Below are 17,669 nucleotides of genomic sequence, written 5' to 3' on the forward strand. Positions count from 1 at the left end.
TGCTCATTAGACCTAAAAAAGTTAAAAAATAAATACAATTTTTTTTACTCATCTGGAAATGCCTGTTATGCGGTCCCACGAAATCTGCCTTTGAAATCACCTAGGATTCTGACATCATCTCCCTCCTGGGAAATGTGTGTCATCATTTCCCAGGATGCAGTGCGCTGTCCAATTATCACTCCTCATCCAAGACTTCCAGGAAGTAAATGCTTGTAGGCTTCACAATGCCCACAAGCAAAATGACAACGGTGTAGACATAGTTTTATAAACTATCTTTTTTGAATATCTATGCGGATTGTAAAATAGTAAGTGACCGGATTTATATTGTAAAAACGCATGATGAAAGGACATACATTTAAAAAATGCTAATTGTGGTTGGAACTCCGCTTTAATAAAAAATAAATATAGGAGACCTCTAAGAATAATATATTTATATATATATATATATATATATTATATATATATATATATATATATATATAAAAAATATATAATTTTTTTTTTTTATAAAAAAATAAATAAAAAAAGGGGGGTTGCCGTCCGGAGCCCGGGGGCCCTGGAGACCTTTGAACCCCTTAATAATAATAATAAATATATATATATAAAAACATTTTTTTTAATAAAAAATAAAAACAAAGGTGGGTTGCCATCCGGGGGCCCTGGAGACCTCTGGACCCTTTAATAATAATAAAATATATATATATATATTTTTATATATAGGGGGTTGCCATCCGGGGGCCCTGGAGACCTCTGGGCCCTTTAATAATTATATATATATATATATATATATATATATATATATATATATATATATATATATATATATATATATATATATATATATATATATATATATATTTAAAAAAAACATTATTTTTAAATAAAAAATAGATAAAACAAGGGGGCTGCCGTCCGGGGCCCAGGGAACAGGGTTGCATGGAACACATGTGCATCCCTATGCAGGTAAACACGGCCCTTACACGAGGCACGAATACATACGCCCAATGTAAACAAGGCCTAAGGGTCTATTAAAAGAAGAAAATGCAACTCAAACAAAATCTAAATAAAACCATTGTGTATTTTAAATATTTAATGAAAAACAAAGGCCTTTGCACACATGAAATAGATCAAACATAGCTGATTTACAAAACGGGTCCACATCTTGTGGCTTTACATAAAAAGTAACCAGTGCATTAAAAAAGAAAAATTTGTCTTTACAATGGGCCCTGCAGTCACCACCACACACAGACCAAAACCACACTCCATGGACGATGGATTACAGTGTCTTTCCGCCGATTCCTTATACCAGTTTTACTGCAGGAAAGTATTTGTGTGCAGAGAAATCAAACTCGGGTGGAATCTGCATAAAACAATATGGGAAAAAACAAATTTTATTAAAATGAAATACCTTCATTAAGTCAGCAAAAACTCATTAGTTCATTTAAGGCATAGCAACTGATTCATGGGGCCTATACTCATGCACCAGGGGACAAATGGAAAGGCTATTTGTAAGCTCTAAAATCAGTCGGATTAGAACTTATACAGGGCTCACTACCACACTACCACCCTATTCCCCCATCAACCGCACTTGGGTTTAGGAACTGTCCACTCAGCAGCCAGTGCTGCATAGTGGGAGGGTGGCGAAAGTCAGGACGGGTCCACACTTATGTGAATTGGATGCAGGTTTTCCCCCACATCCAATTAGCATGAGAGGAGAGTATGATCGGCTCTCAATGGAGAAAGTCCACACATCTCCGAGGCGGCCACGGTCGGCATTTAAAAAGGGTCCTGTGTATCTTTTGTTTCCGATTCAGGCAAAAATTTGGACCCAATTCGCAACTGAATCTGAACAGGGACGCACCAGACCCCATGCTGTGAACCAGAGCCGCAGCATGCACCTAGGCACTACAGTCACCCAAGAAGATTTATTTTTTCTGCTTTCTGATCAATTGAGGGACACAGGACATCTTAAACCTTCGGAAGGTCCAAATGAAGGATGGGCAACATGACAAACAAAACACTAAGGCTTGGTTCACACATATGCGGCCACGATTTCAGGTGCACATTTTTACCAGAAATCGCAACTGAACTGGACTCAAAATCACAAAACCCTTTTTTAAACTGCACCGTGACTGCCCCACACCTCAGATGAAAAGGCTGTGGTGATTACTAAGGCAGTGAAACTGATCAAATCACCTGTGCAAAATAATGGAAATCCTGAAAACCTGACCTGTTGGGGGGGCCTGAGGACTGGAATTGAGAAACACTGGGTTAAGCCAAGCCCTGTTCTGTGTCTTACAGACACACAGAATAGGGTGCGGGAGCGAGCATGTTCAAGTGTCCCTATAGCAAATGGCTTGCAATGGGGTCATTCAGAAAAGAGGTGCAGCTGCAAGGAGAGCCAGCAGGGGACCTTAGAAGAGGAGGATTGGGCTGCTCTGTGCAAAACTACTATACAGAGCTGATAAGAATAACAATTTTTAAAATTTTAGCCTTTAACCACTTCCCATCCCACCCATTGTCATAGGACGCCCGCAGATGGGATCTCCCATCCTGGGCGGGCGTAATATGACGTCCTCTGCTTTCCGGCTGTATAGGGGACGAACGCCGATGAGAAGCCGATGCACGTGCCCGGCTGCCGAAATGTCCGCCTGGGAAACACGCTTTTGCTTGTGACAGAGTAGGAGCGTAGATCTGTGTGTGTAAACACACAGATCGACATCCTGTCAGGGGAGAGGACACAGATCGTGTGTTCCTAGTATATAGAAACACTGATCGGTCTCCTCCCCTAATCGGTCTCCCCCCGTTAGAATCACTCCCTAGGGAGCTTTTCATTCAAAAGCAACTCCTGGACTGGCGTTCAAAAGAGCAATTGAGGAGTCTGAAGTTTCTCTTGCAGAAGAAACACATTGGCCTGAAAGGAGTCCAGGGCTCTACCCAGACACTCCAAATAAGTCAGTTTCTAGTGATGATCTCTGAAGGTTCAAGATCCACCCAAATAATGGTGACATCTAGACAGACTATAGGCCAATGGGTATGGGCCACAAACTAGTGGTGTAGGAGCTTCATAGAAAAATGCAGGAAATGCTGGTGCACTAGTAACATGGGGACATGCATGTACACGTTACCAATTTCCACAGAAGCTCAACAGTATCCTGGTGAAGGGAGGATATGACAGGTTTTGTGGATTAAATGCAGAATTTCTTGGTTTGAATGAACTCATTCAGAACTTTGAGATCCAAGATAGAGCAGATGCCACCTTTGGGCATGGGAATGGTGAACAGGTAGGAGTAAAAACTCTTGAAACCACTTTAGCACAGAAAATGGGTCAATAACCCTTGGTCCAGAACACCTGAGAGGGCTCACAGATCTGCTAATCTGTGTATTGATACAGGTAGGTTCAAGGTGAGAAACGGATGAGGGGGCATGGAGCAAGACTCCAGTTTCTAACCCCAGGAGACCAACTCCTGAACACAAGCGTTGCAGAAATCAAAGTATAACTAAAGGCAGAGCGGAGATGGCTTAGAATACCTGTCAATTTTTATTGCTGTCTGAATCCCCAAAAATCACCCCATTGGTCCGCAATACCCAATCTTTATAGCACTGGGGAACAGTTTTGTGAAAGAAAATGTTGCCAAGGTTGGGGAGGTGACTAGGGTGTATTCCATGGCGTGTGATTTGTTCTAGCAGTAGCTGCTGTTAGCGCTTCAATCATCCCCACACCATGGTTAAGGTGTCAGGATGATTGAAGCACATTATTTATATTACATTGTAATATAAAATGAAATGGCTCAACTCACCATAGTTCAGAATCAGTGAGGCCTGAGTGTGTCACTTGCCACCTAGATGCAGTGTGTCACTACTTACTATGCTTCTGAAAGCCTCTCTCCAGCAGCGTCCGAGTGGGTAAACTTCCACATGGGCGGGAAGTGAGAGACAACATAGCCATCTCTCTGCTCGCCTGCAGCTCTGTGAGTGGCGAATCAGCGTTGATGCAAAGCGGGCAGTTAGAGATGCTCGCCCCCCACACCACTGAACAGCAACCTTCGCAGCCCGTATATAGAAGCGCCATGGACCAGTTCGCAGCCCGGGGGTTGGGGACCCTCACTGTATACCATTAAAAGTGAGAATAAGGCTGCGTTAACACTAATCTAATTCCAAGTCAGGAGACTGCGGAGTGAATTGCACAGGAGTTCTGTGCGTCTTCAGGTCTGTTTCAGGTCCAAATTCAGCCAAAATAGACTATTTTCTTCATTAACAGGTGCACCATCTAAAGCCTCTACAACATACAGTATACAGCACTTGTTCCAGCTGTGGGATGCAAACATCTCATTCTGCACCCCAAAAAAAAAAAAAAAAAAGAAGAGTTGGGCTGCGAAGAGCTCAGCCATTCATAAGCAGCTTGTATTCTCTGAATGAATACAAAGCTGCCTATGAATGGCTGAGCATCACAGCCGATTCAATTTTGGTCTGGGTGTGGGACAGAAAGTTTGCATCCCACAGCTGGAACACAAGGCTGCACAGTGAGGCTACATACAGTTAACACAATAAACCCAGCTTCACCCAAACTATATAGGCCTCATGCACATGAGAAAACAACTCTAACGTTACAATATGTCTGCGCATATGGTGTTTGAGCATAATACATTCTACTGGCCAGAATAGTTATTTATTCTGATCACTGGAATACAATTATGTGCGTTTATGCACATATGCACTTTTTTCCCTGCCCAAAATCTCCCATCGGTGTGGCTTTTTGTGGGTTATTTTCTCTGTCTTTAAATGCTCATGGGCAGAGCTGCTGTTACAAGAAAAAAAGAAAGCAGAACGCCTGTATAAGCGGAGTTTAAGCTCTGTGTGCACAAGGCCTATAAGTCACAGAAAAGCTAGAAAGCTGCTTCAAGCTAGCCATACACTAAGAATTTCCTTGAAAAACGTTTGGAATATTTATTCTATTTTTGAATCAGAGTTGTCAAATCTACATTCGTTTTCAATCTCAGTGACAAGTAAATTTGAAGGAGCAGGATGGAAATGTATTCTTGAACAAACAGGTTCTTAATAGTGTTATGCCTTGTACACACGATCAGAATTTCTGATTGAAAAAATTCTGTTGACTTTTTTTCATTGATATACCAACCGGGTGTGTGCCCCATCTGAGTTTTTCCTTCGGAAATTCTGACAGACTTAGAGAACATGTTCCCCCCCCCCCCCCCCAACAGAAAACATTTCTATCAAATATTCCGTTCGTCTGTATGGAACTCAACCACGCATGCTCAGAAGCATTAAACTTAATTTTTCTCGGTTCTTCTTAGTGTTGTACGTCACCCCGTTCTTTCATGGTCGGAATTTGGTGTGCATGCAAGACAGCTTGAACGAAATTCGGTCATAAAAATCCGGGGTTTATCCCGACGGAAATGCCGATCGTGTGTACAAGGCATCATTTTTTTTTTATTTGGAATGACATTCATTCCAAAATCTAAAGTTAAATGCGTACAACGTTTTGAAGCATTTTTGAAGGACATTCATCAAGTCAGTGAATGTACAGATAATAACTTTCATAAGAACATTTGTTTATGAATCTACCATTGTATGGCCAGCTTTAGTTACACTTTACAAAAATGTTGTTCGCAGAATACATTTTGCTGTATTAGCAAAGAATCTGATTAGACGGGTGTGCATTACTTCATATCCATGTCCAGCAAATGCTAGAAAGATGCTCCACTATAATGCCATAATACTTTCATATCGTTTGCTTAGTATTTGTCTATTAACCAAATTAAAGCCCTCCAAACAGTTACAATTACATGAAGAAGTTTTGAAATGTCTATTGTCTATGCCCCTGTTGAATTATTAACTACTTCCTGTCCCCGTAATACTATTAAAGATGAAAAAAATTATGTCCAACACTTCTCTATTCAAGTTAAAAAATAAACTTATCTTATCTTCTTTGTCCTTGCTTTCTGTATGTGTCATGTCACCAAGACAGGATGTGAGGGACACACATCACATAAAAACCTGAACAAGACCTCCGTTCAGAGCTGACAGACGTTTATGAAGCATCACATCAGAGGGATAATAAAAACTGTGTACATTAAATCATTATCTAAATTCTCAAAGATTACCTTTGAATCCTTTTTGTGGCCACCAGCAAGTAATTTCATCACTACGATGTTGTTTTTGGCAACCTTTAAAATCTCATTGACCTGAGGAAACAGAAATCCATTTAAGGCTTCTCAAGAAAGGAAGTGTACATTTTTTTCTGTTACTATAAATCTGAAGAAACCTAGACACCTTTATGTTTCGAGAGCTACATTTGTATAATAATGTGTGTACCGCCTAATGTGGCATTGCATCGTGAGATGTAGCAAATAACCCTTGAAATAAGTTTAACCAAGCTTTGACATACGTGGAGCCTCCGCGCAAACAAGGAGGATTGTGAAATCGTGGCACAGTTAAGCAAATCTAACAAATTTCTGCAAGACTAAGCTACATACTGGTTAAAATGTTGTAATGTCCTTGGTATGACCTAAAAGCACTCCTTAATCACCAGCCTGAATCCAGCTCTTGCTTAAGGTGATCTTGTATGGAACAAGCTTGTTTTAGAGGGATGAGAAGGCCTTGTGTACGCCAGATGTTAAAAGCTGAATGTTTTCCAAGTTTATATATTGCTGCTTACTATTATCATCCTAAGATGTAGTGGCTGCATTTGTTTTTTGTAATATGCTTGTAAACCTCTGGAATATAGATAGAGATAGAGATAATAGAGAGAGATAGAGATGGAAATACTAGAAATAGAGATAGCGATGATAGAGATAGAGATGATAGAGATAAATAGAAATAGAGATAATGGTAGAGATAGAGATGATAGAGATAATATAAATAGAGATAGGAGATAGAGATAATAGAAATAGAGATAATGGTAGGGATAGAGATAATAGAAATAGAGAGAGAGATAATAGAAAGAGAGAGAGATAGAGAAAATAGAAATACAATAGAGATAATAAAAATAGAGATAATATAAATAGAGCTAGAGAGAATAGAAATTCGAGATAGAGATAATATAAATAGAGATAAAGATAGAGATAATATAAATAGAGATAAAGATAGAGATAATATAAATAGAGATAAAGATAATAGAAATAATAGAGATAGAGATAATAGAAATAGAAATGATAGAAATAGTGGAATCTCCATAATGAAAACATGGTTTGAATGGAAAATATTATAAGTAAAACAGCACTTCACAAAAACACATGGATACCACGAAGTACAGAGTATTGGATTTAGACACGCACAAATTAACAAAAAAAAATTCAAAATATGGGATTTAATTTACAGACAGAATAAATGGACTTACAACTCACCTTTAATTCCACTTACGGAAACTATTTTTTTTTATACCGGGGAAAGGGACTCGGTTGGGAAATATAATGGGGCATCACAAATAAAGGATATCACACAACAGGATATAAAGGAAAAACAAAAAAACAGGTGGGATATCAATGAATAGGAATACCTACAATTAAAACATCTGGTAAACTCAATACCCTCACCTATAAGAGATGGAAAAAAAAATTAACAGCACTAGAAAAACTATGCACTATACAAACCCCACTAAGGCATGTGATATCGAGAGTATATCGAATTTTGACAGAATTAGAGCTACAAGGAAAACCATATTTTATAGAAAAATTTAAAAAATAAACAAACAAGAAATTTGAGGATCAACAAGTCGAAAGAATAATAGCATCTGTACATAACACTGCAACCGATATGAATACAATTGAAATGAACTATAAATGCATTTCGAGATGGCATAGGACACCTGAAATGATTGAAAAATATAGTAAAGACAAAACCCCATTGTGTTGGAGAGAATGTGGTCAGAGTGGAACAACTACACATATATGGTGGGACTGTCCAAAGATGAAAAGGAAAACTGGCAGGAAATATGGGAATATATGGAAGTGATAATGGGAGAAAAGATATCCAACAGCATACAAGCTTGTTTCACGAATCAAAAGAATCAAATATAAGCTATAGGAAAACATTAATTCCACCACTGATAAATGCTGCAAAATGATTGATACCAAAAAACTGGCTAAGTACAAAAAAAACAGGAGATAAAAGAATGGTTCGAAAGAGTGGAAAACTATAATAAAATGGAATATGTATGTAGTTGCGATGCAGGCCAACTCAATAAATATAATCAGATGGAGACAGTGGAAAGATTTTAAATAATCATTGCTCACTTGGTAAAAATAATAGAGGATAATAGAAGATGAAAGGAGGGAACAAAACAGTAGGGGATAGGGGTGGGTATGGTTTATAATTAATTGATTGGTAAAATAATAATTAACAAAATAATGAAGTAAAAGATAAATATATAAATTAGTATTCAGAAAAAAATAAATAGAAATAGAGATAATAGAAATAATATAAATAGAGATGATAGAGATACAGATAATAGAAATCAAGATAGAGATAATAGAAATGGATATAGAAAAACACGCAGGCACAGTTTACCTTCTATTTTCAGGGTAAAAAAGTGAGTGTTATACACCAATAAATACAGTATATATATGATAGAGATAAATGGATACAGTGTACTTGTCTCAATCCATAGATGGTTGGAATCACAGCCAGTTCAGTAGGTATCAGATAAGATTCGAACCATGTATAGTCAGGCTGAATGTACCCAAGTTGATTGATCTATCAAGTTGGGTACAACCAGCATGTTGGATTTGACATGCAATTATTGCTAGCAGTAATCAATGTGTTCTCCCGAAGGGGATAACACAATCGCGCCGTGGGAGGGATTTTCCCCATCAAAAAAACTCACTGTATTGATAGGAAAGCAAAAGATTTTCTTTCCTGAAACCACGGGTTGCAGGAACTAAAGATGCTTTGTCTATGGCCTGCTTTACATTTCACCTTTAAAAGCAGTGATAAAAAAAACTAAAAAAAAACTGTGCTTTAAAGCTCAAAACAATGGATGCATCCAATACATCTAATCAAGTCAGCAGAAACTATTTTAAGAACAAAGCCACTACGTATTCTGTCTGCCTCCATCATGTCAGGGTGGTACAAGGTGGCAGTCTCATTAATCACTAGAATTTAGAGTGCGATCAGGGCCGGCGCAACCACCAGGCAGACCAAGCGGCCGCTTGGGGCGGGCAGGTCCGCAGCCTGGGATGGGGCGGAAAGATGATTTTTTTTATTTTATTGTCCGGACTCCCGCAGACTCGCAAGCGGCGGGCGCGCTGCACACAGCCGCAGAGTCCGGTCCGCGGCGGCGGCGATCTATAGTGGTGGTAGGCACGGCTCAGGCTGCCTGCGTCCAATAGCAGGCTCCACCGCTGCGGCGCCGTCCTCCTAGCCTTTCCCCTAAAGAAGGCGACGGCAGCCCCAGAGCATGGCGGGAGTTGTAGTTCTCCAACAGAGCACAGGCACACAGACTTCACTTGGCCCTCTGGTGCCTGTGCTCTGCAGTGACTACAACTCCCAGATTGCACTGCAGGGCACTCAGAGAGAGGGAGAACGTCACATGTTGCTTCTCCTGCTGCAAGTAGGGAACCAAGTCACCGAGGCGAGGAGCAGGTAAGTACATTTACTACACACATGCTGTCTGTCTGTACTGTGCCTAATCTCTCTATTGCTCTCATCATCATTGTCTGTACCCTGTCAGTGGCAACTTTTGATGGGCACAGTGGCTGCAGTTGATAGGCACAGTGGCAGAATTTGATGGGGCACTGTTGCTGCCTTTGGGCACAGTGGGGGCATTTGATGGGCACAGTGGTTGCGTTTGGTCACGGTGGCGGCGTTTGCTGGGGCACAGTGGCGGCGAAAGGAAAATATATTGAAATGTGATGGATGGGGTGTGGGGGGCAGTGCTGTGTGTGTGTGGGGGGGCAGTGCTGTGTGTGGGGGGGGGCAGTGCTGTGGGGGGACAGTGCTGTGTGTGTGTGGGGGGGGCTGTGCTGTGTGTGGGGGGGCAGTGCTGTGTGTGTGGGGGGTAGTGCTGTGTGTGTGGGGGGGGTAGTGCTGTGTGTGTGTGGGGGGGCAGTGCTGTGGGGGGACAGTGCTGTGTGTGTGAGGGCAGTGCTGTGTGGGGGGGGGGGGGGCAGTGCTGTGGGGGGACAGTGCTGTGTGTGTGGGGGGCAGTGCTGTGTGTGGGGGTGGGGGGTTAGCGCTGTGGGGGGGGCAGTGCTGTGTGTGTGTGGGGGGGTAGTGCTGTGTGTGTGTGGGGGGGGGGGGGGTAGCGCTGTGGGGGACAGTGCTGTGTGTGTGTGTGGGGGACAGTGCTGTGTGTGTGTGTGGGGGACAGTGCTGTGTGTGTGTGGGGGACAGTGCTGTGTGTGTGTGTGGGGGACAGTGCTGTGTGTGTGTGGGGGACAGTGCTGTGTGTGGGGGGGAACAGTGCTGTGTGTGGAGGGGCAGCGCTGTGGGGGGGGGGTAGCGCTGTGGGGGGACAGTGCTGTGTGTGTGTGGGGGGCAGTGCTGTGTGTGTGTGGGGGGCAGTGCTGTGTGTGGGGGGGGGGTAGCGCTGTGGGGGGTAGTGCTGTGTGTGTGTGTGGGGGGGGGATGTGTGATGGGGAAATACTGTGTGGGGGGGGTATGTGATGGGGGGCAATAATGTGTGGGGGGATATGTGAAGGGGGGTGCATTACTGTGTGGGGGGATATGTGAAGGGGGGCATTACTGTGTGGGGGGATGTGTGAAGGGGGGGGGGGGCATTACTGTGTGGGGGGATATGTAAAGGGGGGTAATACTGTGTGGGGGGGATATGTGAAGGGGGGCAATACTGTGTGGGGGGATATGTGAAGGGGGGGCAATACTGTGTGGGGGGATATGTGAAGGGGGGCATTACTGTGTGGGGGGATATGTGAAGGGGGGGGGCATTACTGTGTGGGGGGATATGTGAAGGGGGGTAATTATTGAAAGAAATATTTTTGCAAGGGAGGTGGGTGGCCGTTGGGGGGGGGGGGGGGCGCCAAAATGGAGCTTCGCTTGTGTAGGCAGAAATCCTTGCACCGGCCCTGAGTGCGATAACCATTTAAACATGGGAGATTATCCCACTAACAAACAATATTGTTTAACACAATAGAATGTGGCCTGGTGCACCCCGTGAAGTGCCTCCATCCCTTCATTAATCTCTCCATGCAATCAATTTATTTGGTCTGAGACTTTAAATGAGGCACAAAACATGTATTTTATTGGGATTTTGTGTGATAGACCAACAAAGTGGCACATAATTGTGAAGTGAAAAGAAATGTTTTTCAAAATTTCATGCAAATAAATGTGTGAAAAGTGTGGGGTACATTTGTATTCAGCCCCCCTGAGTCAATACTTTGTAAAACCACCTTTTTCAGCTGCAGTCATTTTGGGTATGTCTACCAGCTTTGCACAAAAGTGACATTTTTGCCCATTCTTCTTTGCAAAATAGCTCAAGCTCTGTCAAATTGTCTGTGAACAGCAATTATTAAATCTTGCCACAGATTATCAGTTGGATTTAGGTCTGGACTTCAAGTGGGCCATTCTAACACATGAATATTCTTTGATACAAACCATTTCATTGTAGCTCTGGCTGTATGTTTAGTGTCGTCCTGCTGGAAGGTGAACATCCGCCCCAGCCTTTTACAGACGCCAACAGGTTTTCTTCTAAGATTGCCCTGTATTTGTCTCCATCAATCTCCCCATAAAATGACCAGCTTCCCTGTCCCTGCTGAAAAATGGCATCCCCTCACAACATGATGCTGCCACCACCATGTTTCACAGTGGGGATGGTGTGTTCAGGGTGATGTGCACGGTTAGTTTTCTGCCACACATAGTTTTGCTTTTAGGCCAAAAAGTTCAATTTTGGTCTCATCTGACCGGAGCACCTTCTTCCTCATGTTTGCTGTGTCCACCACATGGCCCCTCGCAAACTGCAAACGGGACTTCTAATGGCTTTCTTCTTGCCACTTTTCCATGAAGGCCAGATTTGGAGAGGGCACGACTAATCGTTGTCCTGTAGACAGATTCTCCCCCCTTGGCTGTGGATCTCTGCAGCTCCTTCAGAGTTACCATGGGCCTCTTGGCTGCTTCTACGATTAATGCTCTCCTTGCATGGCCTGTCAGTTGGCCATGTCTTGGTAGGTTTGCAGTTGTACCATACTCTTTCAGTTTTCCGATAATGGATTGAACAGTGATCCGTGAGATGTTTAAAGCTTGGGATATTTTTTATTTTATTTTTTTAAAACCTAACCCTGCTTTAAAACTTGTCTACAACGTTATCCCTGAGCCATCTAGTGTGTTCCTTGGCCTTTATGATGCCGTTTGTTCACCAAGGTTCTTTAATAAACCTCTGAGGGCTTCACAGAAAAGCTGTATTTGTACCAAGATTAAATCACACACTGGTGGGCTCCATTTACCAATTGGGTTACTTGTGAAGGCAACTGGTTCCACTAGACTTAAAGCGGTTGTAAACCGCATAAACTTTTTTTTTCTTCAAACCTGCAAGGCAAAAGGCATAATCAGCTAGTATGCACTGCATACTAGCTGATTATGAAATACTTGCCTCGGAACGAGGTGAAGAACACTTACCTTGTCCACGCCGAGCGAGATGTAATCTTGCTCCGGCGTGTCTTCCGGGTATCGCCGCTCCAGCGCTGTGATTGGCTGGAGCGGCGATGACGTCACTCCCACGCGTGCGCGCGGGAGATTTAAAACCGGCAGGGTCCGGCGGATGCCGGTCCTTTCGCCGTGGATTCCCCCCTACCATTTATCATTTTCCTTCCACTTCACAATTATGTGCCACTTTGTGTTGGTTTATCACATAAAGACCCAATAAAATATATTTAAGTTTTTGGTTGCAACATGACAAATTGTGGAGAATTTCAAGGGGTATGAATTATTTTTCAAGGCACTGTACCAGTAGGTATGTTACATGCCTGATGTTTTATCTTAGCTACTACACATGCATCTACTCCTGAAGAGCGCACTAAGTCACAAAACCATGGATGCAAGGTTTGTGTTAATCATGTATTGCCAGTGGGATTGTCTATGGTCATTATATTCAAGTGCAAATACTCTAGAGCAGGGGTGTCCAAACTTTTTTGAAAGAGGGCCAGATTTGATGACGTGAACGTGCAGGAGGGCCGACCATTTTGCCGGACATTGTTCGATCATTTAAAATTTGGTTTAAGTGTGTTCTTCCAAGCACTAATACACGGCCCAACAAGAATTCCATTTGCCTTTGTGGCTGTGTGTAGTAAAGAGATGAGATTGGGCGTTTTATTTGGCTATACCATATTTAAGAGGGAAGTTTCAGGAAAAAACTAACATTTTAAATAAAGAACTGTGAAGCAACATGAGGGTCAGTGCCCATCAATACAGTCCCACCGTTGCCATGCCTTACCAGTGCCATGAATGCAGCACCCCCATTACCATCAGTGCAGCCTGATCCATGCCCTTCTGCAGCCTTAGGATGGGACAGGGAGGGGGTGGGATGAGCACCAACAGATTACATAAAGGAGAATGTTTTCTCTGCGGCCTCTTTAATACAAAGTCCCGCCTCTTATGATGGACAGAACAGTCGTCCAATGGCAGCGCAGGAGACGGGACTTCCTATTACAGAGGCCACCATGCAAACAGGAAATTGACCTGTATGTACGGCACTCGTCCCGCCCCCTCCCTGTCCCCTCCAAGGCAGCCAGCATGTATATCTTTTGTGGCCCCGGCATTCGGGGATTCGTTGGGGGCCACAAAAGATATACAGGCGGTTCTCAAAAAATTAGCATATTGTGATGAAGTTCATTATTTTCTGTAATGTACTGATAAACATTAGACTTTCATATATTTTAGATTCATTACACACAACTGAAGTAGTTCAAGCCTTTTTATTGTTTTAATATTGATGATTTTGGCATACAGCTCATGAAAACCCAAAATTCCCATCTCAAAAAATTAGCATATTTCATCCGACCAATAAAAGAAAAGTGTTTTTAATAAAAAAAAGTCAACCTTCAAATAATTATGTTCAGTTATGCACTCAATACTTGGTCAGGAATCCTTTTGCAGAAATGACTGCTTCAATGCGGCGTGGCATGGAGGCAATCAGCCTGTGGCACTGCTGAGGTGTTATGGAGGCCCAGGATGCTTCGGTAGCGGCCTTAAGCTCATCCAGAGTGTTGGGTCTTGCGTCTCTCAACTTTCTCTTCCCAATATCCCACAGATTCTCTATGGGGTTCTGGTCAGGAGAGTTGGCAAGCCAATTGAGCACAGTAATACCATGATCAGTAAACCATTTACCAGTGGTTTTGGCACTGTGAGCAGGTGCCAGGTCGTGCTGAAAAATGAAATCTTCATCGCCATAAAGCTTTTCAGCAGATGGAAGCATTACGTGCTCCAAAATCTCCTGATAGCTAGCTGCATTCACCCTGCCCTTGATAAAACACAGTGGACCAACACCAGCAGGTGACATGGCACCCCAGACCATCACTGACTGTGGGTACTTGACACTGGACTTCAGGCATTTTGGCATTTCCCTCTCCCCAGTCTTTCTCCAGACTCTGGCACCTTGATTACCGAATGACATGCAAAATTTGCTTTCATCCGAAAAAAGTACTTTGGACCACTGAGCAACAGTCCAGTGTTGCTTCTCTGTAGCCCAGGTCAGGCGCTTCTGCCGCTGTTTCTGGTTCAAAAGTGGCTTGACCTGGGGAATGCGGCACCTGTAGCCCATTTTCTGCACACGCCTGTACACGGTGGCTCTGGATGTTTCTACTCCAGACTCAGTCCACTGCTTCCGCAGGTCCCCCAAGGTCTGGAATCGGTCCTTCTCCACAATCTTCCTCAGGGTCCGGTCACCTCTTCTCGTTGTGCAGCGTTTTGTGCCACACTTTTTCCTTCCCACAGACTTCCCACTGAGGTGCCTTGATACAGCACTCTGGGAACAGCCTATTCGTTCAGAAATTCCTTTCTGTGTCTTACCCTCTTGCTTGAGGGTGTCAATGATGGCCTTCTGGACAGCAGTCAGGTCGACAGTCTTACCCATGATTGCGGTTTGGAGTAATGAACCAGGCTGGGAGTTTTTAAAAGCCTCAGGAATCTTTTGCAGGTTTTTAGAGTTAATTAGTTGATTCAGATGATTAGGTTAAGAGCTCGTTTAGAGAACCTTTTCATGATATGCTAATTTTTTGAGATAGGAATTTTGGGTTTTCATGAGCTGTATGCCAAAATCATCAATATTAAAACAATAAAAGGCTTAAACTACTTCAGTTGTGTGTAATGAATCTAAAATATATGAACGTCTAATGTTTATCAGTACATTACAGAAAATAATGAACTTTATCACAATATGCTAATTTTTTGAGAACCACCTGTACATGTCCAAATTACCAGGTGGGTCGTCTTCAAAAACCAGAATGCGTGCCGCGATTGGCCCGCGGGCCAGACTTTGGACATGTCTGCCCTAGAGTAAAAGTGGCATTTTAAAGATAATCCCAGACATTACGTTGCAAAAAAGTAAACTAAAAATGTACCTCTTGGTCTTGATTTGGAATATTTTCTAAAATCATCTTTGCTTGTTGAAAATGTTTGCTTGCTGCCATGTACAAATCTGAAGCCTGGGGTGGGGGACTGTACTTGTTTAAATCAGACATTTCCTTGGAAGGGAAAGCAAGACAGATCACGTCAGACCACATTTCAGCAGGGAAGTAACATTTCATAAGGCAACAATTTATGTGCATAGCTAAAAAAAATAAAAATCGGAGGAATAATTTATCTACCTTTCACAGTGATAACACAGAGCACTTAATTACCGTACATAATCTAAGGCCTTGTACACACGATAGGATAGCCAGGGGACACCGGTCTGAAGGACCGTTTTCATCAGTCCAAACCGATCGTGTGTAGGCCCCATAGGTTAGTTAACCTTAGGTTAAAAAAATGAGAACTTGCTTTAAAATTTAACCGAAGGACAGGTCAAAACAGATCGTTGGTATGCAAAAGCATCGGTTAAAAGAAGCATTGAACTTCGTTTTTTTTCAGCACGTCGTGTTTTACGTCAACGCGTTCTGACACAATCGTTTTTTTAACTGATGGTGTGTACGCACGACGGACCATCAGTCAGCTTCATCGGTTAACCTAAGACAACGGTCCTTCAGACCGTTGTCCTCTGGCTATCCTATCGTGTGTACAAGGCCTAATACACAGAGCATTCTGTGCAGCTACCCCCAACATCCAGGGACAGATCAGTATTGATGTATATGATAACACAATGGCTAGCACTTTTTCCTTGCAGCTCTGGGGTCTTTGATTCGAATCCCACCCAGGATACTACTGTGATACATTTGCCTATATGTCTCAGTTTACTGCTCCCTGCTAGCCAGGTTATTGATGTGCTAATGTCCCCTCACTATTTCTAAAGGTTAATTGATCTATTGTGTTGTGTGAAGGAGAGCTGGGTTTAAGTGGCTTGTGTTAATTATTCTGATTGCTTCATTGTGGTAATTATCTCTCTATATGCGGGGTCGAGCGGTCTTGGTTGATGTATTCAGTACAGCTAGTGCTCAGCGTCATTGATGTCATTGTCTAAAGAAAATGTGTTTCAGCATCGGCCCCGTCGTGTCTACCTACTCATCTGTATGGAAGCCCCAGTGTGAGGGGGGCGGAGATTTGTCATTGTAACAGTTTTGGAAATGACATATAAGCTGTGTGTTATGACATAAAAGTCTGTGTTGTTCAAGCAGTAAGCTGGTCTCATGTGTGGCTTTCTGGGCGATTCCAGGGATATCCCTCCTCGTGGAATATTGGGGTGATTTTCGTTATGGGAAGAAGGGAACGTTGACGGGGATATCATACCGATACCGTCACAATTGGTTGGTAGCAGTGGGATTTTTCCCTTCTATTCCCCTTCACACCTGGATTCCAAGCAGACACTGGAAGAACTACTGGAAGTTCGTGGAAGGATTGCTAGCAACAAAACCAAGCGGGTCATCATAGCAGAATCAATGGAGCTAGACCAGGAGGACGGGATTGCAGCAACGCCAGCAGTACAAGAGATGGAGACACCAGTGATTCAGGAGGAGGAATCGCCAGCCAACAAGCTAATGAGAGAGAAGCTAGCGTGGTTCGGCCCGAACCCAACGCCAGATGTGGTACTGAAAGTGATGGACCTGTTAGCAAAGGAGGCTAAAGAAATAAGAGACGCGGAGCTACAGAAGGCTAAACAAATAAGGGACGCAGAACTACAGAAGGATAAACAAATAAGAGACGCAGAGCTACAGGAGGATAAACAAATAAGGGACGCAGAACTACAGAAGGATAAACAAATAAGGGACGCAGAACTACAGTTAAAACTGGCAGCAGTCCAACAAGCAGCCGCACATTCTCCAAACAGTGAGTACAGCACAGCAGACGCAAGGAAGATTCCGTTTAGCGCTTTTAAAGCTTTTGATGAAAAGGACTGTGAGATTGATAACTTCCTGGCGGATTTTGAGCGACAATGTAACCTGCACCGAATAGCTAGAGGAGACTGGGTTGCAATATTGTCAGGCAAACTGTCAGGCAAAGCTTCTGATGCTTTCCGGACCGTGCCAGATCAGGATATTCATAGCTACGCCCGGGTTAAAGAAGTGCTCCTGGCTCGTTATGCAGTAACCCCAGAGTCCCACCGACAGAAGTTC

At 43.0% G+C, this 17,669-nt stretch overlaps 1 protein-coding gene across 3 annotated transcripts in view; it reads right to left on the reverse strand.

Annotated features, from left to right (window-relative positions):
* Positions 1 to 1,072: 1,072 nt before the first annotated feature.
* NAA35 (N-alpha-acetyltransferase 35, NatC auxiliary subunit) overlaps positions 1,073 to 17,669 on the reverse strand; it is a 100,841-nt gene continuing 84,244 nt past the window's right edge. For 2 of the 3 annotated variants that reach the window (XM_040355514.1, XM_040355515.1), the window contains exons 21-24: positions 15,525 to 15,647; positions 7,521 to 7,553; positions 6,123 to 6,203; positions 1,073 to 1,360 (exon numbers count right to left, since the gene is read on the reverse strand). In XM_040355514.1, the coding sequence (XP_040211448.1) occupies positions 1,301 to 1,360; positions 6,123 to 6,203; positions 7,521 to 7,553; positions 15,525 to 15,647 (297 nt within the window). In that variant the 3' untranslated portion in view covers positions 1,073 to 1,300. The remainder of the gene's footprint in view (positions 1,361 to 6,122; positions 6,204 to 7,520; positions 7,554 to 15,524; positions 15,648 to 17,669) is intronic. The other variant, XM_040355513.1, reaches the window with a different exon arrangement.

This window comes from Rana temporaria, chromosome 1 (assembly GCF_905171775.1).
Source record: "Rana temporaria chromosome 1, aRanTem1.1, whole genome shotgun sequence".
NCBI classification, from domain to species: Eukaryota; Metazoa; Chordata; class Amphibia; order Anura; family Ranidae; genus Rana; species Rana temporaria.